This window comes from Protopterus annectens, chromosome 5.part0, assembly GCF_019279795.1.
Source record: "Protopterus annectens isolate FY-2018-M chromosome 5.part0, PAN1.0, whole genome shotgun sequence".
In the NCBI taxonomy this organism is placed as follows: Eukaryota; Metazoa; Chordata; order Ceratodontiformes; family Protopteridae; genus Protopterus; species Protopterus annectens.
In genome coordinates, this window is record NC_056735.1 from 1,403,690,880 (window position 1) to 1,403,715,876 (window position 24,997).

The following is a 24,997-nucleotide window of genomic DNA, read 5'->3' on the forward strand; positions in this document are numbered from 1 at the left end:
AAAAAGGGTCAAAATATGCTCTACTTGGTCAGTAGAGTGCACTGTTACATTTTTTTCAGTTCCACATGTAACACTATTTTTACCATTTAAAACAAGCCTGTCGTTTACATTAATATTTACAGATGACAGAATTATCTCCAAAATTTTATCTGGCTAGGCTGGCAGCCTTCATCTATCTTCACAGGCATGATACATTTTTTTGCATTTATCTTGAGGCCATGACTTTGGCATCAGTCATTAGTTGCTGTAAGACCCTCTTGCAGTATGCTAACATCATTTGGGTTGTCTCAGAAAACACAGCCAGGAAACGTCACCAACAAGAACAAGTAGATGAATCCTTTATTAGAAAATGGCAATACACGTAAAAACAAGCGCTTTCGCTCGGTAAAATACCGAGCTTTTTCAAGTCATTTGGGGAGTCAATAACAGCATCCAACTTACAGTCATCTGCAAACTTTGTCAGCCACAGGCCTTTTGTCTTTGCCTGGACCTCTGAGTAGATACCAAACAGCAGGGGTCCAAGTACAGATCCCCAGGGAACTCCACTTGGGACGGGTCTGCTATCAGAGGTGGAGGTGTCTATTTTGACCTTGAGGGTACTGTCTGTGAGCCAGTTGGCCATGGATCTGATGACATAGGGGCTTACACCAAGTTGTGTTAGGTTTTTGATGATGCCCACGTGGGGGATCGTGTCAAAGGCCTTGGCCAAGTCAAGTTAAGCTGTATGCACTGACTTTCCCTCATCCAGGGTCTTGGTGACAATCTCAAAGAAGTCAACCAGGTTTAACAGGCAAGATCTGCCCTTGACAAATCAAAAAGTACAGTTTTGTACCTACCATAAATGCAGATGTTCGAGTGGTTATGCTGCTGCAGTCATCACACACGGGTTAGTTGGCCTGAATTCCAAAGCCTTGGTCTGGCGTCGGTTGTTGTCGCTTCTTCCCTGACGTCAGTGTGGCAGGGGTATAAAAGAGGCAGCAGACGCCATTTTCTTCAGTTTTTCTTGCCCCAGATGTCAGGTGTCTCAAACTAAGAAGGCAAAATAAGAAGCTTGCAAAACATACCTTAGTGCAAAACAATGGTACTAGTTGTAAGCAAATACACCATATAGACATGCATCCCAAAGGGTTGAAGTACATGGAGGTATAAGAAAAGCCTTGTTAGGCAGAGGGGATGGAGGGAGGGTAACCTGGACTGCAGCAGCATAACCACTCGAACATCTACATTTATGGTAGGTACAAAACTGTACTATGTTCATCGTGCTTTGCTGCTGCAGTCATCACACTTGGGTAGAGTCCCAAAGCTATGGTTGGGTGGTAGGAGCTAAACTGGGTTAGGTGCAGCCAAGATGCCCTGCAGAACTGCAGTGGCAAACCCAGCTCTGGTTTTTGAGTATAGAGGAAGGTGGTAATGCTTGGTGAAGGTGTGCACTGAACTCCAGGAAGCTGCCTCCAGAATGTCCTTTGTTGGGACTATGCGGAGGAAGGCTGCTGAGGTTGCTGTGGCCCTGGTAGAGTGAGACCTAATACTAGCAGGCACTGCTTTCCCGTGGTGTGAGTAGCAAAAGTGGATGAAATGTGCTATCCATTTGGAGATGGCCTGTTTTGAAATAGCCTTTCCTTCTGAGCCTGGTGCATAGGATACAAGGAGTTGGTCAGATTTTCCTGAAGGCCTTTGTCTTGTCCAAATAGTAACGTAACTGTCTGTGAATGTTCAAAGAGTGAAGGAGTCTTTCTCCTTTATTCTGTGGGTTTGGATAAAAGGTGGGCAAGTGTATGGTCTGATTGAGAGCCACACTGGATACTACCTTTGGCATGAAGAAAGTGTTGGTGCGTAAAGATACTCTGTCCTGATGGAAAATGATGAAAGGTTCCACTGCCATAAGTGCCTGCAGTTCTGAGACTCTGTGTGCTGAGGTGATGGCCAGCAGCAGGGCTGTTTTCCATGACAAGTATTGAAGCTCTGCTGAAAAGGCTGGTTCGAAAGGAGGAAGTGTTAACTTTTCCAGAACAAAATTTAGATCCCAAGTTGGAGTAGGTGGTTTTCTGGGGGGTCTTATATTTTTTGCCCCTCTGAGAAACTGCCTTAGCAAAGGATGAGAGAAAATGGGAGGAACCGTATCATATTGAGCTGAAATGGCTGAAGCATGGATCTTTATGGATGAGAAGGAAAGGCCTTTGTGTAGCATCTCAGTTAGATATTGGAGTATGTGCGGAATATTTGGGATGGCAGGATTTAGGCTTCTGGACTGGCTCCATGCACAAAATCTTTTCCATTTGTCTGAGTAAGTTTTTTCTGGTGCTGGGCCTCCTGGCCTCCAAAATGACATTCTGGACGTCCTTTGAGAGAAGTGTTGTTTGATAATTTAAGGTATTTTCCATGCAGATAGATTTAAGGTCCTTAGTTGACTGTGAAGGATCTGAGAGTTTTGTTGGCTTAACAGCAGAGGGAATTGAAGTAAGATCCATGGAGGGCTATGAGCCAAGTTTCGTAGTAGTGGGTACCAGTGTTGATGTGGCCAGTCCAGAGCAATAAGGATCACCTGTGGTCTCTCTGATCTGGTTTTCAGTAATACCTGGGTCAGTAGAGGCAGAGGTGGGAAGGCATAGACTGACAATGCTGTCCAACTGAATGATAGGGCATCCACTTTCCAGGCCAAGGGATGGTAAGTCCTTGTACAAAATCTTTTTAGCTGGCAATTGTTGGTTGAGGCAAACAGATCTATGTCTGGTGGTCCCCACCTTTGAGTTATCATTGAGAATACTTGTGGGTGTAGTTTCCACTCGTGAGGGTCTGTCAAATTTCTGCTTAATTTGTCTGCCAAAATGTTTTCTTTTCCTGGCAGGAATTGTGCTTGCAGCTGTACTTGGTAAGTTAATGCTGTGTTCCACAAGTCCATTGCCTGTCTGCATACTGGGTAGGAGTGCTTTCCTCCTTGTTTGTTTATATACCACATAACTGTGGTGTTGTCCGTCCTTATTATTAGAAGTTGTCCTGGATGCAAGAGGTCCTTGAAGGCTGTTAATGCATTTTTTACAGCTAGCATCTCCTTTTGATTGATGTGTAGATGCCTTTGGTATGCAAACCATTTGCCCTGTATGCATCGTCCTGCCATGTATGCACCCCAGGCGTAGTCTGATGAATCTGTTGTCAAGGTTTGGTTTGCTGGAGGTGAGACAAAAGGAAGGCCCTTGTTTGCTTGGCATGCGTGAGCCCACCATAGAAACTCTTTTTGAAGGCAGGGAATGAGAGTTATACTTGCTTCAAGGCTGTGTCTGTGTTGGGACCATACACTTTTTAGGTACCATTTTAGTTTTCTCATATGCAGCCTTGCATATGCAATTAGTTGAATGCAGGATGCCATGTACCCCAATGCCTGCAGGAATTTCCTTGCAGTGAGCTGGGTAGAAGTTGCCATCTTTTTGAAGTACTGAGCCAGTTGTTTTTGTTTGTCTGGCGTGAGGTAAGCCATCTGGGCCATTGTATTCAAGCTGGCACCCAGAAAAATTATTTCTTGTGAGGGTATTAGTTTTGACTTCTTTTTGTTTACTGTCTACCCTAGGCAACTTAGCAACTTTGTTACAAATGCCAGATGCTGTAGTAGGATGTCTTTGCTGTCCGCTTGGATCAGGCAGTCGTCCAGATATGGATAAATTTGTATTCCTCGCTGTCTGCAGTATGCAATTACTGATGCCAGGCATTTCGTGAATACTCTGGGCGCAGTAGATAAGCCAAAGGGCAATGCAGAGAATTGATAATGCGTTGTGCCTGCCAAAAATCTGAGGTATCTTCTGCAATCTTGTCTGATATGGACATGCAGGTATGCCTCTTGGAGGTCCAACGTTACCAGCCAAGACTCCTTGCCCAACATGGGAAGAAGCTGCTGTAGTGTGAGCATTTTGAATTTGGGAATGTCCAGGTACGTGTTTGGAATTGAAACATCTAAGATGGGTCTCCAGGCTTTGTCCTTTCTTGGTACTAGAAATAGTCTTGAGTAAAAACCTTGACCTTGCTCTTTTGCAGGTACCTTTTGAATTGCTTTCATGTTCATGAGAGCTGAAATTTGCTTTTGTGCCTCTGCCCATTGGTTTGTTGGCAGATTTGGCATGCCTTTAATCCGTGGTAAAGTGTGAAAATGAAATCTGTAGCCTCGGGTAATAATGTCCAGAACCCATTTGTCCTTTGTTATGATGTGCCAATTTTGTGGGAAAAGAGCCAGTTTTCCTCCTAGAGGTGTTGCCTGGGCAATTTTGCTTGGCAGGCGAAGAGGAAATCATTGAGTTTGTTTTCTGAAGGGTTGAGATCTGTCGTCTCCCCCTCTGAGTTGTTGTTTGCCATTGTCTAGGCCTGAAGGTACCTTGTGCCTGTCCTCTGCCCCTAGGGTGTCTGTACCTGCCCCTTTGGGGTCTGTCTGAAGCAGGAAAGGACCAGTTTTTTGATGGCCAGTTTCTGCTGAAGCGAGGAGGTTGTACCTGTAAGAAATCTTTAACTGTTTACATTGATTTTGCCTTTTCTTCCATCTTTTTTAAAACTTCCTCTGCTTTGACACCAAATAACGCATCCTTTTGCAGTGGAGCATCCAGTAACTTTGCCTTGACATGTTCTGGTAAGGTCTGCTCTTTTAGCCAAGCATGTCTACGTATTACAGACCCTGTGACTGCTGCTCTACATGAGGCCTCCAAAGAATCAAAACCACACTGCAAGGTAGGTTTTCCCACTTATTCTGCTGCATGCAACAAATCTTGCATCCCTTTGTAATCTAGTTGATCTGTTTGAAGGATCATTTTCTGTTTTAACTGAGTAAGCAAGTACTGCTGGTATTTAATCATGTGGAATTGGCAGTTTAATGCCCTCATGGCCAAAGTGGCAGAGGTATACACTTTTCCCCCCCCATCTTTCTAATGCCCTGGAATCTCTTTCCACAGGTAGTGGATTCTTAGCAGTAGAGGCCTTAACCCCATTGGGACCCTGGGAAATGGTTTCCGGGTCTGCAGCAGGGCTTTTATACAAAAACTTGTGAGAGTCAGGGACTCGATAGTATCTGTCTGGTTTAGGTGGTGCAGGAGGTAAGGAATCTGGATTTAGACTGGATTCAGTGTAGACATCATCCAGAATTTCTAAAACAGGAGGAATGGCTAGGGGTCTATGCTGAGGTAGAAGAAGAAACTCACTGAGTCTTTTCTTGGAGTCAGAGTAATCTTGTCCTTCCCAGTGGAAATGCTCTCTCATGGTGTGCAGGGTTTCCCCAAAAAGAGAAGTCTTCAGGGGGGGAAACAGAGGGAATAGACTCCTCAGCATCTGAGTCTTCATAGAGAGGGAAGGGGTAATCCTATTCCTCAGAGTCTGCTGAGGAAATGGATTCCTGGTCAGAAGGAGGTAAATCTTCCTCCAGTCTAGGCCTTTTGTCAGGAGGGGGCTGGGAACCTCTGATAAGGGTAATCAGGTCCTCCGCCATTTTAAGCATCTGTTTTTTTAGGCATAGGGGCCTGTGTGGGAGTCTGTGGACCCGGTTTCTTAACCTTAGGAAGCTTAGCATATGACTTAATGGAGAGAGTAGTCGGTTTAAAGATGCCTTCTGAAACCGAAGGCCTGTCCATAGTCTCTGGATCGCCACCAGGGCTGGCGTCTGCGGGCTGAGGAGGAACCGGCTCCAGTGTCCCAGTAGATTCTGACTGAAAGGTAGTCGTATTTTCTAAGTCTGCAGTAGTCAGGGGCTGCTTAGGCGCCTCACTGAATACCGAAGATCTGGCGGCAGGCCTAACCAAGACCTCAGAATCTGGTCTAGGTCTAGGCTGCCGGTCTTTGTCCTTGCGTTTTTTAAACATAGCGGTTGTCGGAGGTTCCGACGCCATAATGTAGTTGAATTTTCTGCCAAAATAATGTCAGGCGGTATCAGCCCGACACTTAATAGTGCATTTATTGAACCTAGCGCAAAACCGACAACCAGAAACGTTGCGGTCTGGGCCTAGGCAAGGAATACAATAAGAATGAAAATCCTTATGAGGTATTTGCTTCCCACAAGAAATACAATTATTAACTTTGTCTGACATCGGTCTGAGGCAAGAAAAGTTTCCCCAACGGGGTACTTAGCTTTATAGAAGACTTCGGCTGAAATTCTGTTCGAAAATCTCAGGAGCTGGTCGACCGGCACTTGCGAACTGCTTCTGCTTCGGGCACTGTGCGGCAAGAAAGACTGAAGAAAATGGCGTCGGCTGCCTCTTTTATACCCCTGCCGCACTGACATCAGGGAAGAAGCGACGACAACCGACGCCGGACCAAGGCTTTGGAATTCAGGCCGACTGCGGGACCACCTGATGGCAGGATAACCCAAGTGTGATGATTGCAGCAGCATAGCACGATGAACATCTGGGTGGGGTCAAGTGCTTGGAGACTGCCTATGTTCTTGTTTATGAGATCCATATTAATACGCTCCATGGCTTTACAGATCAGACTTATCAAGCTAATGGGGTGATACTTTCCAGGGTCAGTAGTGGCACTACCTTTGTGCAAGGGGATAACAATGGCAATTCTCCACTCTGCTGGAATTAAGTCTGTACTTAGGCTGAATAGGGTGCTCAATGGCGAAGCCAGTTCTTGCTGAAGGTGGTGCAGAAAACAAGCTGGGATACTATCAGGTCCCATGGAAGCTGTGTTCTTTGCCTTGGATAGGGCCTTTAACACTGGATCTATAGAGGCGTCAGGTGCAGGACAAGTATCGAGGATGGTGAAAGGGCCTTTGAGGGAGACGGGGGGGGGGTGAGGTCTGCACTGAACCTCTGCTAGCAGGTTGGCTAAGTCAACGGGATCAATGTAAGTGACACTGTTAAGTACTAATATGGAACAAACCTGGGCCTTGTCATGGAGGTTCCTGACATAACTGAAGGTGGCTTTGTGGTTTCCCTTTTTTTCAGAGGCTAGTTTCGATTCATAATTGGCTTTGGAGGTTTTCACTAGTGATCTAATGTGAATGTTGAGGCTAAAGAGGGAGTTTTCCAATTTGGAATTTGTTCCTTTTTACCCTTGGACAACAATTTCTTCCTTTTTTTGTAAAGCCTGTTGCTAGAGGATGTCCACCAAATAGGTTTGTGTTTCCTTGAGGTGCAGGATTTTGTTCTTTTGGGTATGGCTGAGTCCATGCAGTTGTACAGGTGCTTGTATACTGCAGTAACATACTATTTCAGCATAATTGTCTGCATCCTCTGAGGTGGGCGGTGGAGTGGAGCTACAGATACCCTCCCTCAGCAGGTTGTAGTCACCTTTTGAGAAGTTTTTGAGGTTGATTACAGCTGGTGGGGGGGTTGGGTGGGATAGAAACTTTGAACGAGACAGTTCAATGATCTGATCTCACCAGAGAAGCATACTATGGGAGTGGTGCAGCGGTCGCACAGACATCGGCATCTTCCAGTGCAAGCCTCCAGTGACTGCATTTTCAGGTTAAGGCTCCTAGCATTTAGCAACATGACCTTCAATTTGTTTTTTGACAGATCTTTTATGTTGGAAAATGTGTCTTTGGGATATTACCTAAATAAGGCACAATGGGGGAAGCGACAGCCTTGGCCAGGATCCGGAATCCCAGTGGTGACAGGCGGAGGCCATCTCTGGCAAAGCAACGAGGCCCGTCAACCATGTCATCCCAGGCAGACACTGGATCCCCTTGAAATGACACCAGAAACTAAGCCAATTGTTGAAGTCAATTATTTTTTGTTGATATTGTGGTAACACTCTTGGTGAAGATAGTATGCTGCTTAGGGCTAGGGTCATAACTGCCTAGGACACACACTCTGAGAGCTCAATCATGTCTCTCTTCATATAGTCCAGAGAGGTACTTCTCAAGTCATTCACACCAGCATGGACAATGACACAATCATACTTGTACTTGTGGAGAGACTTAAGTGTATGTGTGCATGACGTGGCAGATGCTGGCACCAGACAGACAACTGACCGTCAAGCTTGGCAAGGGGGACATCGGTGTGTCTCGCAACTGAATCGCCAATAACTAGTATGTTTGGTTTATTGCTATGCCTTCTGGGCTGTGATGGTTTATTGTTTTGCCATACGGACTTTGCGAGACACTGGTGTGTTTTCTGCTGTTTGTGATGTGTGTGGAATGTTTGTGAGTGTGTTTTGAAGGTCTCTAGTGACGCTGGTTTCAGGTTCATGCTGCAAAACATGTGTCTTCATTACTATGATGATGAAATGCTTATATTGGAAGCATTTCCTGTTTAGGTTTTACTCATTTGCATAACAGTTTGCTTTGGTCTTTGTTAATCTGCACACAGAAGCTGGACCTGTTGAGATATCTAACCAAAGTAATACAACCCAAAAGAAAAATAATAACTACAAGGTGCTGCAGAGACTTAATATTACTTAGAATATTATGACCATCAAGCGAAGATAAAACATGTTTTTTTCTGACCCTGATGATCCACTAGGCTTGGAGTTTTTCCTTCCCATAAAGGGGCCAAGTCATACCTGAACTACTGGCCAGTAAATTACTGGTCCGCAATGAGGAAGTGCTTCCATATATTTCTTAAAAAGAACAGGATTTGTAGCTTTCCTGACCCAGACTAGGCACTGAAGGATAACTACAATTTAAAACTAAAAAAATATTTTCTTAAACTGCTCTACTGCTTTTCAGCTTTCAAATCTTGATAGAATTCAAATCTTGATAGAATCAACTTACCATGCACATGTCTGCACAGTTAAACTCACTCACTGTGCTCCATAGGAAATATCTGCCAGTGTGGTTTCTAAGTGCACACCAAAAGTGATGCCCTTCTTTGGGTAGATTTCTCTGTTCTTTGCATTCATATAACCACGAAGTTGGTATACATAAGTCCAGGTGTGTGTGTGTGTGCTGCTAACACAGGAATAGTGCAAGGGGCTAGCCCCAGCAAAAACTGTTAACATTTTTTTTCGCATTGATTTAATTTCTGAAGCAGTTGTACTCAATGTGTTGGTTTCTTGAAGACTTGTACCTCAATGAGTCATAGTGGACAGGTTTTTTTTTTTTTTTTTAACATATTCAATATTCTAGCCAGCAGTAATTCTTCTGCATATTTCTAAACCATTAATATAATTTTGTGCTAGCTCATCAATTAATGGACTGATATACTGGCATGATTTTGTTTTACACCTAAATTATCTTCTTCCAAACATGCAGTATATGACAAAGTCCCTGATATCTTATCGCATTAAATTACTTAGAGAGGTAGTTAATCTACGCAGAATGCATCCGTACTTGTTTTTCCATAACTTACTCTGACTTTTATTAATATCAATTGGCCTATCACTCACATTTAGTAATCATCTATGATTAATAATTTATACCCGAAAATTTAGCACTGCTTACATACATTCCATAATTATTTGTAGTACCAGAATTTGTAAACAGCGATCCAATTCATTTTGATGACACTGCAAATGTCTGGTGTAGATTCACTTTCCCTCTTCACTGACTTTCACTGTGACATAGTGAGGAAACAGATGACAAAACAGACAGCAAAAAGGACATAAAATGATATTTCACTGACATCAAAACGGGCTTGGACAGACACTGGCAATTCAGATATAGACAGGAACCAAAGAGAAAAATACTTTTTTTCTTTATATGTGGTATTCGTGCAGTTGGATTTAAGGGAATAAAAGCAAATTGAGAAAAAGAAATGGCATTTGGGTGTAGTCACCTCTTAAAATCAGTATCAATACAGATTCATGAAGGGTAGGTCTCATTAGAGACTGCATCAAGGCACTCAGTGGACATACTGTATTTTGGGTTTATATAGCAAACAATTTATCTTTATTTGTCAAATGGGGCAACCAGAAAGCTGGAGAGGGGTGAAAGAATGGTTAGACTTACAGACAGCTGACTGACTGAGACAGTGAAAAGATATCATTCAGAAAAAAAGCATCTACCCCAGGCTGGCCATTAGTAGGATGTAGAAGGAATCACTTCTAGAACCACCTCTAGTGTATTTGTGCTGAACATCACCAAATGAATTCACAATGTCACTTCATTCACTATAAATACGACTGACGCCATGGTTGATAAAGTAATGATTCTGGAAAGGACTCTGGACAGACTAATGAAGAAACCAGAGAAGTACTTTATTAGAATGAACCCCAACAGGCAAGTGTAAGTGAAGCATGAACCCCAACAGGCAAGTGTAAGTGAAGCAGTACCCTGGAGTCCTGTATGTTTTCATTCCAAGGATTTTGATGACTGTGTGTCTTTGTGTACTGCAGCCATGTGAGCATATATGGGTCTGAAGAAGAAATATGAGTAGTAGTAGTGCCTTGAGTCAGGCACTCCTGGCAAAATCAGAGCAAAGAAGGATATTTTAGTAATCATCACACCCATGATGGAGTTTGGCAGTCAGTGTGAGAGAATAACAGCTAAAGCTAAAAATGAGCAGTGAACTAAGATGGGGCTGCAAATGCTCTGCCAACGTGTAAGGCCCTTATGTGAGTACTAAGTGAATTCTGTGGTGTAGTTATAACATAAACATTAAACTAGTGGATGGGTTCCAGAAAGGGATACACAGATGATACAGGAGATGGAAGTGTTCAGGTACAAACACAGCTGGAGTTCCTAACCCTACACATATGACCCTCAAAGACACAGCTGGAGTGGTGTTGATGGATGAAAAGTGGACAAAGCAGGCTTTGATTTTTTGATTTACAACAATATAGGCTTAAAACGTAACTAAAATCCTACCAGGTTTGGTTAGGGTAATTACATTATCAGGCTCTACAGATGATTTTAAGTACAACAATGTACTGTCCCAGAAAGGAACAGGACAGCTAGATACCAGGAGTGTAGTATGTAAAGGGGGCTACTGGAGCAGTGAAAGGAATAGACAGTGGCTTGCTTTCAAATTCTATGTCCGGTTCTTTTGAGGACTGTGCACACTGTTGTGTGTGTAACAAAGCATACATGCATATGACCATGCTATGTTAAGGGTCTATGTCATAAAACCGAAAAAGCAAACTCACCAAAGCTCACATGAGTGAGTAATCAAAAACTCAGAATTGGTATTGTGGGGGGCTGCGCCAGCCCCCCCCCCCGCTAAATATATATTCCTACTTCGAGATCGCACTACAGTGAGGAAAGGGCAAATATTCCAATCTTCACTGTACTGCAATCCCAAAATACCAATTTTGAGTTTGATTATTCACTCATGTGAGCGTTCGAGTCTTTGCTTTTTCATCGTTCTAAAGTAAACCCTATGTTAAGTGTTGTACTACCATCTTTCATACTGTTCAACACTGACAATATTAGTTGCATCTACATGTAACAAGATAGTCTACAACAGCTTGTTGGCACTGAAGTGCACTGCTAAATAAATAATTGACTGAAGAATGCTATCCAAAAACTTTTATTCCATCCATAGCTTTCGGGAAATACCCTTCATCAGTGCAAACTACATTGGTATTGGAATCACTCAATAAATAATATAATTAAAATCACATGACACAACCTTCCTCATTAAAGCAATACTAACAATTATCAAAATATAATTAGTTTACACAATAAAAGAGATTATTTAACTTCTATGAAAGAATTTTTGCAAGATGAAATAATTTATAATAAAACTGGTATTTCTGGTGTCTCTAAGTGTACACAACAAGTGAATATGGCTATCTGTGAGCTACAGACTAATAATAACATTTCACTTGATTTGCTCAACTATTTCAACACACCATGTCCTGTTACCCCAATACTTTATGATTTACCAAAAATCCATAAAGATTTGTATCACCCTCCGATGAGACCGATAGTATCTGGTCGAGGCTATGTGACGGAATCTATTTCTTTATACCTACAATCTATTTTAAGTAAATATTTGAGGAAGATTATGAGATATATTTGTGACACTGGTGATTTTTTTTACTAAACTGTTTGAATGGCATAATGATAAACAATATAAGCACTTTATATTCGCTACTTTAGATATTAAGTCATTATTCACTATGATTCCCAATCAATATGGCACTGATGCCATAAGAGTTTTTGAACTCCTCCTCATATAACTAACAATTTACCCAGGGAAAGGAAGTGGTCAGCCAACAATCTCAATAAACCACACGGAAGCACTCCGAACCCACACAAGTGGGGTGCTTCACACCCCCCAAATAACTATGCCAACTCTGAGATTGCACTATAGTGGGGAAAAGGGCAAACTTCCAAATGTTGGCCAACTGCTTCCTTTCCCTGGGTTTGTCAGTTATGTGAGGAACTGTTTAAATGAAGATTCGGTGTTTTCAGCTCAGTCTTTTCATCTTTGGGTATGTTGGCTTACACACACAAAGGCACACATATTATTCTGCAATAGAATACCAGCATGTCACACTTAAAGACATTTTCAAAGCAAAATGTATGTGAGTAAGGAATAAGCATACAGCTTAACTTATATTTTTGAAATGATTTACAGATTAAGCACTGCTCCTTGTTACAAAGTATACAAACTGAGTTACAGTGGTAACATGCTAACTGAATAAATTATTTCTCATATTACACTTTGTTGACAATGTTCAGGATATACTACTCATGAAAATGGAAACAAAATAATAGTTTCTGTATTCACTGGTGAAGCTCTTGCCTTGCCCTTTGTGGTTCCTTAGATACAGAGGAGAGCTGTAAATATCTACCAGTAAGTGAAATTCCATACTTTGGACGGTCTATAATGTGAGATGTACTGCTACAGAAACATATTTTATTGGATTACAGTTCATTTCCTATTTTAACTATGGTCTGTCAAATATTTACAGACCCACCTTTATGAAGATATGACAATCTGTGACCAGTGGTCCCTTGGTGATCTTCTTGAATTTGTCACAGATATCAGGGAAGTTTCTGGCTTTTAAGATTTCATCTTGGTAGTGCTTAATTAAAGTCAAGGCCACACGAAAGACTATTTTAGATCCCTCACAAAACATGCAGTCCCAGATTCGAAGAACAGTCTGTGGTAAATAATTTGAAAAAGAAAAATACATGTTACAATTCCAGTTGACATAATATGACATTAGTAAGTGTATAAATCAAAAATTATGTCTTAGTCTGGATTTTCTGGTGAAATAAGCAACAACTGCTGAAACATCTGAAGTACCTTTTTAAATCATGTCACATTTTAAGTAATCAGAACTAAAGGATGACATGCAAATTTTGTGTAAAACCATTTGGGGTCAGTCACACAAATGTCTGATATCATCCTTGCTACACAGCAATGTCCCAAACACTATTCTGATGTTCAGCATTAAGAAAGTGACAAGAAAAATTCTGTAGAGTGGATGGACAACTTTCTAGATACCAGTGACTTGCTAGACACAACATGCCTTTACACAAAAAAAGTTGTTGTTGTTCTTTGACATTCATACTGGAAGATGAGGAGAACATGGTGAATATTTCCTGGACTTCAGCAATGCCTAGGCACTGGGGAAAATGAAGGTATGGGACTTGTGCAGTTAACAGGGAAATGGTACACAGATTAGAAGTGGAAAACAGTGATAAAACTGAAACTGACTAAGGAGAAAAAAATGAACAGCATAAGGCAACAGGCCTCAAAATAAAGGCCATACTTGTTCAGCATATCTGCATCCATACAACACACAGACTGGAGAATATGGTCAGTTACTTGCAATTGCTAAGGTGCAGTACTCAATAGCAGGGAAGTAAAAGCTTTACTTAGTACTTCCCCTGGTTACAACACAGCTATGAATTACTGTAAAGAAAGTCATGCACTTTTGATAGGGAAATGGACTTGGAAGTTTGGAAGGTGATTTGACTGAGGAGGAAGAAAGATCTGGGAGAGATGTAAGTGACTACCCCCCTGAAAAACACAAACTTGCAGAATAGGATGGACAGGATGTAAAGAATACACACATAGTACTGAGATGCATACTGAGGAATGTGTGCTCTAAGTGATTAGATCCATTTTTCCACTGTACAGAAGAGTGCAAAGTGACTACCCCCCTGAAAAACACAAACTTGCAGAATAGGATGGACAGGATGTAAAGAATACACACATAGTACTGAGATGCATACTGAGGAATGTGTGCTCTAAGTGATTAGATCCATTTTTCCACTGTACAGAAGAGTGCATGGCATGGCTACTTGCAACTTATGGTGTACAGCTCTAGAAGTTTGTGCGCCATAAGAACATAAGACTGCCAGAGAACAAGGAACTCTGATTTAGGGAAATACCAGGTCCTATACTGATTACAGATAAGTGACAGAAGAAACACAGGTAAAGCAAGCTTTCCAGAATGTTTAATTGGGGCTTGGAATAGATGGTCAATGACGGATGTATAGATTCTAGAAGCAAGTGAGCACACTCATCAGACCACAGGTTTTCTTGCCTTGGAAATGTGTATGCTTGTCAAAAACAATCTAAGCACAAGAACACAAACAAGCTTCTTTTAAATTTGAATACTATATTTGTCACGTGGTTCAATCCATCCAATCAAAAGTTACAAGAGTATCTGACATCAGACCATTCATAACATTCATTCACAGACAGCTCATTCACTGAGCAGCCTCACTGTATAAAACTGCATACAGAAAGTGCATAAAAAAACAACTTTAAAGAGTATTTAAATATTGGCATTTTTAACTAATTTTAGCAGTGAGAAAGCACTGTTAGTGTACAACAGTTTGTTTTTATTCAAATTATTTTTTTTTAATCTGTGAGTCTATGCCTAGATTGTTTCTGGTACTATCCTGTGACTTCTGTAGCATGGATTTACTCATTCATAACACAATATGTATGTTAGTGAAGTTGTTCTTCAAATAGGAAAGGCACAAAACAGCAGAGCAAGAATCAGCCTCACGCACATAAAGACACATGCACACGCATGTATGTGAAAACAATGACCTAGGCAGACTAAACAATAAGAGACAGAAAAATAAGGACAGAAAGGGTAAGTGTCAGAAATCAGTAGAAATCAGTCTGGTCTCTGTCAATGAGTCAACCCTTAAAGGAAAACTCCACATGGAGCTCAAAATTTGCTTTACTGTATCTCTGTATTCTGAACTATTTAAGGCATCAAAATCATTTGTCCAAGTGTTTTGCATTATATTTTAGCATGCTTTTCCCACAAAATGGACACATTATGAGGCCTACCATATTACCTTGATCTTATTTTATACTGCTCCAAGAATTCATTACAAGTCTCCTTTATACAAGTCATGTTAGACATAAGGAATTCGTGGTGTGTTCCTTCCCATTGACATATAATGGTAGCTGTAAATGTCACATGCATCTTACACACCTTATGGAGCATGACTTCTTGCATTTTTTCTCAGCTTTTCTCATAGGTTCTAGAGCTATTTACAGTAGCTATACTGCTGCAAGAAAAGAAAGTAGCTAAACTGCAAACATTTGTAAGGATACAAATTTGTTGTCTTGTAAGCACTGACAGACCCTTCTCCCACAGGGAAAGTCTTAGCCCCCAGATGACCTCCACCCACATACCACCCAAACTCCTCTTCACCCACTGTCCTCCTGGAATTAAAGGACCACTATTAGCAGAAAGTAAAAAAAAAGAAAGCATTTGCGTCTTGACATCAGTTTCTACACAATCCAGACCTGCCTCGTAGCAGAATAAGTAGTTATTTTTAGTTTTCATTTTTTTTAAACTTTAATGCTCTCATGGTGAGCAGACCTATTGATATGATCTTCTTTGCTTGGAAAAATATAATCTGCCTGCAATGGATTAAGAGAGCAGAGTTGATGAGATTAATTTGTTCTAGTCTCACCAATTGGATAATAATTTCATTCATTTAGAATGGAAGCAGTGTGAATGTTGCTCAAGTTTGAAAATCCTAACTAAAATTGCAAAAACAAAGAAATAATAGAGATAACAATATTTTTAAAAAGTGAAAATTTGAGTGTTTCATGCTCCATCTTCCTTCCAATTTACCTTCCCTGAGTCAGATGGAGTACCATATTTCCCAACTCGTAAAACTTGGCTAATTAGTGAAGTCCCCTCTGTGTTTAATCAGGTTTCTTCACTGACTACAAAAAGCTCTGTAGGTTTATGGTCTAAGGGAAGGGAAAGAATGCAGCTATAAATAGCACACAATAAAACATATGAGCATTTTTACACTGAACAGCTTTATGACCCCTGTAATTGGAGGAAAAAGCTTCATGTACCCTACTGTGTACATTTTGCCTGGCAAGAAATATTCAAATTTGACAAGTGAACTGACGTAAGAACAAGGGAGAGAAATTCCTAAATAAGCTATCATGATATTTATTCAGCTCAACATAGTATGACGTAGGGAAATCGACTAAGATAGAAATATCACAGAAGAGAAAACCTGCTAAATCATACTTTTTTGTGGGGTCAATCTGCAGGAAGGAAATATAATCCGAGGAAAAGAAATATTGTTTAGTGTGTAGTTGTGCTTTAAGACTTTCATATTAGGTACTAAAAATGTCTGCTGTTATTGTGTATTAAAAACAAAATAATATCTTTATTAATTAGCTTATATTTTGTTATAAAACACACTAAAAGAGAAGTAAACTATCAACCTGTCTTGGTAAGTTAACTACTTAGCACACACCCCAGTGTCTTTGGGAGGTGCTGCAGCCAACATGAACCAGATCATACTACTTTGAAGCAGGCTCATCTGAAACATGTAATCTGGAATAATCTTCTGACTCTCCACTGTTTGCAGTTCTAGTCTTCCATCTCCATTATCCTCAGATGTCAGGTAATGCAGGAGAAATGAGTTGGTGCGGATGGGCTTCATGGTTGTTGAAAAACTGGGAGGGTGACAAAAAGAGCATGAAAAATGTCTGAACTCCATTACACAGTCTCGTCTCATATTACCCCATTTGTTTGACTTCTGAGATAACTGCATACTGAGGAACAGCTCAATTTCAGCTCTCCCAGTATGAAAATACAAACTTAGAAAAGAGAGCCAGTGAATTTTTCCTTTTCAGTAAATTTCCGTTACTGGCTGGTAAGCGCTTTGCCTGGATGCCAGCAAAGAAGACATTTAGAGAATCTTAAAGAAAATCAATCAAAAAAGGTGAAGAGAAAATACACTGACTGGGAAGAATCCTGCAGCTCTTCAGCAAAAAACAGTTTAAGCTCCAGGTTTAGTGCAAGGCATGACTTCCAGTAATATAGAGAGAAAACAAGTCAAATGTGCTCAGAGCTGATGAAAATAAATGACATACTGCAGTATATCAACTCAAACAACAAAAGGCTGGAAAAAAATGGAAGAAGCTTTAGACGTTCAGATGAGCTGACAAAACTACAAAAATCAGAGTCCGAAATGAAGAAAATGCTGAGTATGACTGCTCAAGAAGAGATGTTTCAAAAAATGGTACAATTAGAGGGCAGAGCAAATAGGGATTTTCTGCTGTACCCGAGAAACCATAAGGAACATACTGTATTAATTTTATGAAACCACAAATAAGCAACTGGACTAGTATTCCACAGCAGGAGTTGTTAACTGAAAGGGCACACTGTAAACTCCAAACCTGGTCATGAGAAAGCAGCCAAGACCTCTAATGGTAAAGATGCAATCCTAGCAGTGGAAAGAGTTGATCCTGACAAAACTGTGGCAGAAGGATAAAGTACTAAAAGTTGCAAAGTGTTGTAGAAAATGATTACTCACTGTACACCAAGCAGAGTCGAGATTCATGCTGTTGTATCCAGCTATCTTGAGAATATTTTTTTGATGCAGAACACATTATGGAGGAAATACAAATGTTTACCCAACAAAAAGTGAGGTCTCAAACAGAAGGGGATTTTGCTCCTTATTCTTCTGATAAAGCTCATAGAGACGACTATAACAGTAAAATCTTTTCCAATGTTCCAAAGGAAAATGCTTGAGAGACAAAAAAGCACAGCAGCTGACTAGAAGGGGTCTATGTTCAGCTACTAAATACCAGAAAATTGAACCACAAAACAGTGAAAGTAAAACAGTGAAATTGACAATTATCGAACAATGGCAACATAGAAAAATAAAGCATCGAATGGCCATAGTCCGCTAACATCGCACACACAACCAACCATGGTGTGGGCTGCACACCCCACCTCAACCCCCTCCCTAACTATTTATACCAACTCCAAGATCGCACTACAGTGGGAAATAGGGCAAATTACAAAGGTTACCCTGCACTTACATTATGCATCACGTTACTTCCTGGTTGATGACCAAATATGGCTATTTGATGTAGTTTTTTTTTTCTTCATACTGCCGTTGTTTGATAATTCTCCCTTTTTCTATTTTACATTCATTATTTCATGGTTCGAGGCTTTTAAAATTCGGTAGCTGAACATGGATCCGACTAGAAGAACCAGAATAACATTGGAAATGAACTAGAAAACTGGAGTTGGTCGATGGACATTAACAGAAAGAAAACCAGCAACTAGGAAATTAATGAATAAATTTGGGAATACAAAGTATCAATTACATCCATGAAATGTGGTGGAACAAGAAAACCTGGAAATACTGGACTTTTTAAAATCTGTTAAGCTTGTAGGGGACTCCAAAGCATATGCCCTATTTCATGTCATTAATGTCTGGAAAGACTATAAGAGGAAAAATAAGGAAACAGGTAATTGTAAGTAAAATAGTATTTGTTCTTAGCAGTAATTTTATATAAAACATGTCATATACTGCATTTTATAAAGTAAAGCTTTTTCAGTTGTTTTTGTGTGTATTTGGGGTACTAAAGTAGAAGGTGCCATTTTCCCCTTCTTTCTTCTTATTCAGTTTTATGAACTGTAGGCACTGCAATGTATAAGAAGAAAGTCTGGACAAAACAGCATGTTATAAATTAAACTGATATGATTGTTCTTACTTTTGCTTAGGGGAATGACTGGATTAAGACCCTTGGCTTATCTAATACGTTTTAAGGGGAAGCAAGTAAATAAAACATCACTAAATATAATAACATGTTTTCCTTTAGCAAATAAATGTTTACAGTGCAACACCAGAAGCTTGTAGCTGAAGACAACTGGGTATCTGGTTTTCATGTTTCTGTGGAGACAAGCGGATAAGGGCAGCAAAGCAAAATACATTTTCTTCCAATGGCTAGTAGATAATGTTTTCTGAAAGCATTCATATTGTTTTCTACATCTGGGAAAGTAATAAAGATAAGATAAAAACAGACATCACTTACTGTTTGTAGAAGCACAGGCTTTATCATGTGTCTTATCATGAACAGTCATCATTATAGGCCAATTCAAACTTGTGACTGTAGCTGTCAATCTAGGACAACTGAGGAAGGTTAAACTTCATTATCTGATTATGTACATAGTTGTGTGTGGTTGTGTTAAGCTAATAGGTCCTGGGGTGTTTATTTTTTATTTGAGGGTTTTCATTAAAACAAATATCTTGTAAGATGTAGCATAGGTTCAAATTGGATATGACGAGAAACAACTGTAAAAAAGATCAAGCTGCCGGTGCATTACTGTATGCATTTAACACAAAAGCTGAAACTATACATTTTTTTAAAAAGCTGTTAGATGTAAATCAAATGTAAAGCTGATTGGCAACATATGCTTCATGACTGTATATTGCTTAAGCCATTTTGAGAAAATATGAATTTTTTCATACAAGTTGTTTTTAATGATAAATTTGTGTTAACGTATCCCAGGATTCACTAATCTTCCGTGTAAGACTAAATTAGTCTTACACGGAAGAGCCAGTCTAAGTGTAAGACGGCAGCGCGGCATGCATATTAATGAGGGTGCGCTTCCTCAACTCTAAAACTAACATGGAGCGTGGACAAGTGTAGGGGACATGTCGGACTGCCGATCAGTCCAAAAATCCACTCCCCTGCAAGTTTGAAACACGGGAAATGTCTAGTTACATGAGTGAGTCTGCTCACATGTGTACATTCTAACACTAAACTCCCCATATAGTAAACTCCGTACAAATATAAAAAGTAAAATAATTTTTTTTTTCCATTTCTGATATAGCTGCCCGTATTTGTGCAAATTTGCCCATTGCTTAGCTACAGTTAGCAGTTTAGACACCGAAGAGGATAATAAGAAAAATATATGCAAATTAAGCAAAATAGCGATAGCGTAGTGGTTACAGCCTTCGCACAAAGAGGAGGCATTCCCGGTTCGAATCCCACCACTACACTTTTCATTTCCTGTTGGAAATCTGTATACAAAAATATTTCCTGACATGTATTATTTAAAGTTTTGTAAAAAGCATTGAAATGTTATATGTAGTAGTGAACGAATTTTATATATATATATATATATATATATATATATATATATATATATATAGAGGAAGGTGAAATGGTTATGCATGCTAATGCATGAGTAAATTATTTTAAGCAATGTAAAGCACTGGTAAGCACATTTTACCAGTATTGAGCATATTTATATTTAACTGCTCGTAGCTGAGCACTGCGTTAACTAGCACAATGTCTTTGCGCGGAGCTGCGCATTGCGCAAACCAGCGCAAACAGAACATGTTTGTGTGTAGCTGTGCACCACGCTAACCACGCAACGTTTAGCAACGTCGGGCAATGTCAGGCAATGACGAGCAACGCTGAACATTGGGCAAAGTCAGCTAAACACGGCCACATCTCCTTCACTGTACCTTAACCACTGAGGTCTGGGCCAGTAGGAAAATAAAAAACAGTGACAGGGCTCAAACTCAGGATACTGTGCACTATAGGCACAGTATATAACCACTAAGCCATGACAGCATTTCATAACCATGTACTTTCAGCAGACACATATTTATCAAAGGAATATTAAACATTGCTAACATCAGCTAAGCAGGTGTGCCTACAGCTGAGTTTTTTCCAAACTGGCCAATCACAAATAAGTGCGGTATATGAGGCATATTTAAGCTCCACAGGCAGGAATACTTGCCATAACTGGTTGTAGCTCCCTTCTGCAGTCAGCATGGCCGGGGTTGGAGAAGGCACTCGATTTTGAGTGCAATGTTGGGGCATTGAGGAGACCAAAGTAATGGTTTGGCTCCTTGTCCACAATCACAAGGAAAGACTCCTGCGGGGCCAGTTCCAGGGCACCCAATACAAAACAGAGGCCTGGAACTGTCTAGCTTGTGATCTCACCAGTGCCACTGGTGTTCCTCGGACTGGTGAGCAGGTCAGGCACCATTACTCTGTCCTGAAGCGATGCAAGGAGGATCAACTGGACCAGTGGATCCAGGAGGCCCGTGGGATGGCAAATGCCCCAGTACTGAGTAAGTAGCCATTGTATTAAGTATTTAAGAAATGGTATTCTTGTCTCTACTATGGACAGGTATGTTTCATTATCACTGCATTTACTTCACAGCTGCAGGTGTCTGGGCTATGAATCAGCAAGCCCATGAAGATAGGCTGCAAAGGCTGAGTCACCAGGCGGGTTAGTAATTATTCTGCACGTACTGTTATATAAAATAAATGAGAGAGCCTTCAAAAAAGTGTTTTAACCCAATAAATAAAGGTGTAATAATTCTTTAATAAAGGTATAATTCCTGGAGTGCGTCTGTGTGATTTTCTTTGATATGTTGTTGTACTGTTGCATTTTAGAAATAGTACTGTTGTATTAAGCAGTGTTAGCTAACCCACACTTGGGTAGGCCCATATAAAGTGGATGAAGGGAGTGCCAGTAGCTTTTATGCATATTTACAGCCCTTAACTGTTGGTTCATGCCCAGCATGTACAGGTTAATCTGGCACATGAGTAGCTTGGTATTGTGCTCCCCAGAAATGTCAGTGTGCTGCCAGAAATGTAGGGAGCTGTTAACATATAACTGATAATTTCACCTGAACATATCTAGATAATTATATGAAAGTAGAACTGTCAGTGTACCATCACAGCAGTAGTGTGTGTGAGCAACTCTCAAAATATGTAGCAGTAACATCTGCATCCTGGATAGTTTGTATGTCAGATACAGCTCATGTATATAAAGATCTAGCAAAATCCAATTGCACAATAGAAGGACATTGGTTAGTGTAATAATACATGTAAGGGACATATAACTGCAGTTAATAGGAATGTAGTATAAACTAGAAGGATATATAAGTTGTTAATTGAGCTATCTTTTCCACCCTACTGTATGTGCATAATAAATGCAATTCCACACCTGAATGGGTATGTCTAATCTCAAAACATTTGTTGGAACATATGTCCTATTGGTTTATAAATATTTGCATTCATTTCTATGCATGTGCCCTGTTCAAATACCACAATATTGGTGGCCTGTTGCCATCAATTAAACCTGCATGTTGTTGTAATGTCCACTATTGTTTTGCTTTTCAACTGTTGAAACTCTGGTGTGTTGGGTTAATGGGAATACTTCTGCATGCTGTTATAACTAACTGGGAATGCTGTTGACTGTTACTAACCCATATCTTTATTAAATTCTCCACAACATAGTTCGTATTGGAAGGCCGATCTCAGCGGACTCACCTGTCCCACCTCAGCTGGCCATGGCACCTGGCACCAGCAGGTCCGGTGCCCAGCCTGGGACCTCCTCCTCCATTAGCCCTGTGCCACTTTTGGGTGGAAGCGTGGCAGGGGATGGGGCTCGGCCCCCCCGTGCAAGCGTGGGCGGAGGAGGGCCACCTATCACCCTTCGAATGATCTGGGCTGTGGTGCGTAGAGAGATCGAGCGTTCTGCTGCAGAACCTCTATGCCAGCTTGAGGTATGAGTGGCGCAACTCCCGGGTCAGCCTGCCCCTCCTACACAGCCCCCAGCACAGCCACCCTCTGGGCTGTGAAGGTGCAGTGGTGACTGCCCATGGGTGGGGACCTCAGTTCCACTGATGCCATCTGTGGGTTCATGGGCTTGCAATTTCCAAACATCCCTCCCCGTCAATGGTGTTCACCCACCACATGTCATATTCCGCCCCTGTATGCATCTTGTCTTGTCTGCTTACCTCCCCAAATATACCTACTTCCCTACCCCACATTCCACTCTCACCTGAAAAAAAAAGGGCAATCTTCTCCCAAAACAAAAATTACACCCCATACATAGCTGCCTATTTTGTACACATGTCCCCTGGACACACAAAATGTAATTTAATTGGCATTACAACATACTTTGTTGTCCTCACCCCTCTCTCAGGTGTTGAAGGTTTCATATTTACCTCCAAATTTATTCCATATGCACAGCTGTTGCTGTTAAAGAAATGGGCAGCTATGGACCTTCCCTACACCCATCCTGCACATCCCAAGCTATTTCCCCTACTGTCTTTCCCTCTTTGTGCCCCTTTTTCACCACTTTCCTATCTCCCCATTTTCTTTTCTTTCAAAGAAATGAGCGCGGGGGTTAGCGGGAGTAAGCACTATTAAGCAGTAGTTAGCGGGTTCGCGCGAGTGTGCGCTTGTTTGCACTTAGCTAAGTATTGCTAAGCATCACGCAAACCCACTTACAACTGCTTAAAAGTGCCTTAGTCACTCTGTATGTGAGGGCCCTTGTTCTGCTCAGCAGCAAAATAAAACACCTCTGTCAGTCTCGAACCCTGGACCTTGTACACACTACACTGCATGAAGTACCACTAAGCCACGGTAGATATACAAGTTGGTGCTGAAATAAATACATCATGCATCAGAATGAGTGAATGTAAAGGAAAAATAGGAATGCCATACCACACAACTTGTTCTGTGGATCTTTACCAATAGTTGTTGTGGGATTACATTACATGACTGTGATAAGAGAAGCAGCCATTCTAGCAGGAAATAATATTACACCATCACTTTACAAACCCCACACAGTATCACAGCAGGACAAACACTGGCATATCTGTTTAGGGCAGAGGCCATACCTCCCAACTGTCCCTAATTTTCAGGGATGTCCCTGATTTTGAAACAAAATTTAGCTCTGTCCCTCTGAATCCCTCCGAAAACTACTGACTTTGGCCAGAAAGGTGGTGAATTACACGTAATGAGTAATGACAACCATTAAGAGTTAGACACTTATTTTACTTCAGAAAAGGTGTATTAATCCATATGCTCTGGTTCTCTCAAAGTCTCAACTTAATGGCACTAATATTTTAAAGGTGTCCCTAACTTTTTCTCTACTTTTGCCCGAACCTGTTCAAATATGTATCTGAGTGTTTGAGAGGTCTGGCAGAGGCAGAAACACAGAGGCATAGCAGCCTTTCTGCTCTTACACACTGTGCAAATAGCTTTGGAAGGAGTTCCGGAAGAATACCCTTATGTAAGAATACAACACTGAAATACAAAAGGATGTAGCCATGTACTGGTAGCAACCAACTGTAACAATGCCATTGCTCTAGTGCAGAAAAGACCTGTGTGGTGCACAGACAAAGAATAACAGCCTAATCTCTGGCTACCACATGGATAGGTCCAGAGTTGGGAGTTACACAGACTACTTGCCTTGATAAACTAACATGTATACAGCAACCCTGTAAGTCCAGCAAGATAAAATTCACACAATAATACGTACGCTTTCTGTACCTCTACCCAAATGTAGAATATACCTGTGTGTGCAGGGTCTACCAAGGATGTAGGTAAGCATACTCACAGTACTGAAATGTGTCCAGTTTTCTTGAGCAGCTTGTGCTAATGTCAACACCAAAAAAGCACAAACTGTTTAGAACTGAGTAAATGAATATTCACAGTATAGCAGTTCTCAAACAATTCTTGTGCCAAAGGAATACATCTCAATAACTAGTTTTGCATGGCAGTTAATTGTAAAATTTGAAAAGAAAGTACATCCTCCCATGTATCTTGGGTTAGCATTTTGAGGGGTGAGTACATTTCTATACTGACAAGTGTGTACTGGAAGCAGCAACATTTAGGTCTGAGTACAAAATGTAAATCACTGGCTACACCCCTGGCTTCTGATATAAGAACTATACCAACCTTCTGTCTTAAACAATGATGTCCACAGCAAACAAGGATGATCTCCATCTTGTAAAGCTGAAAGGGCCACGCCTACCTGAGTTAGCAATTTATAGTACTGGGTTGCTATGACAGTGATTACTGCAATTACTACACAGCAGGCTGCATGCAATTAGCAAATGGTG

The 24,997-nt window shown here is 40.8% G+C and overlaps 1 protein-coding gene across 2 annotated transcripts in view; it reads right to left on the reverse strand.

Annotated features, from left to right (window-relative positions):
* GRTP1 (growth hormone regulated TBC protein 1) overlaps positions 1-24,997 on the reverse strand; it is a 1,073,346-nt gene that overhangs the window by 12,114 nt on the left and 1,036,235 nt on the right. The window contains exon 7 of one of the 2 annotated variants that reach the window (XM_044071211.1): positions 12,778-12,963. The exons of the other annotated variant lie outside the window; for it this stretch is intronic. Within the exon in view, the coding sequence (XP_043927146.1) occupies positions 12,778-12,963 (186 nt within the window). The remainder of the gene's footprint in view (positions 1-12,777; positions 12,964-24,997) is intronic. 2 annotated transcript variants of the gene reach the window in all.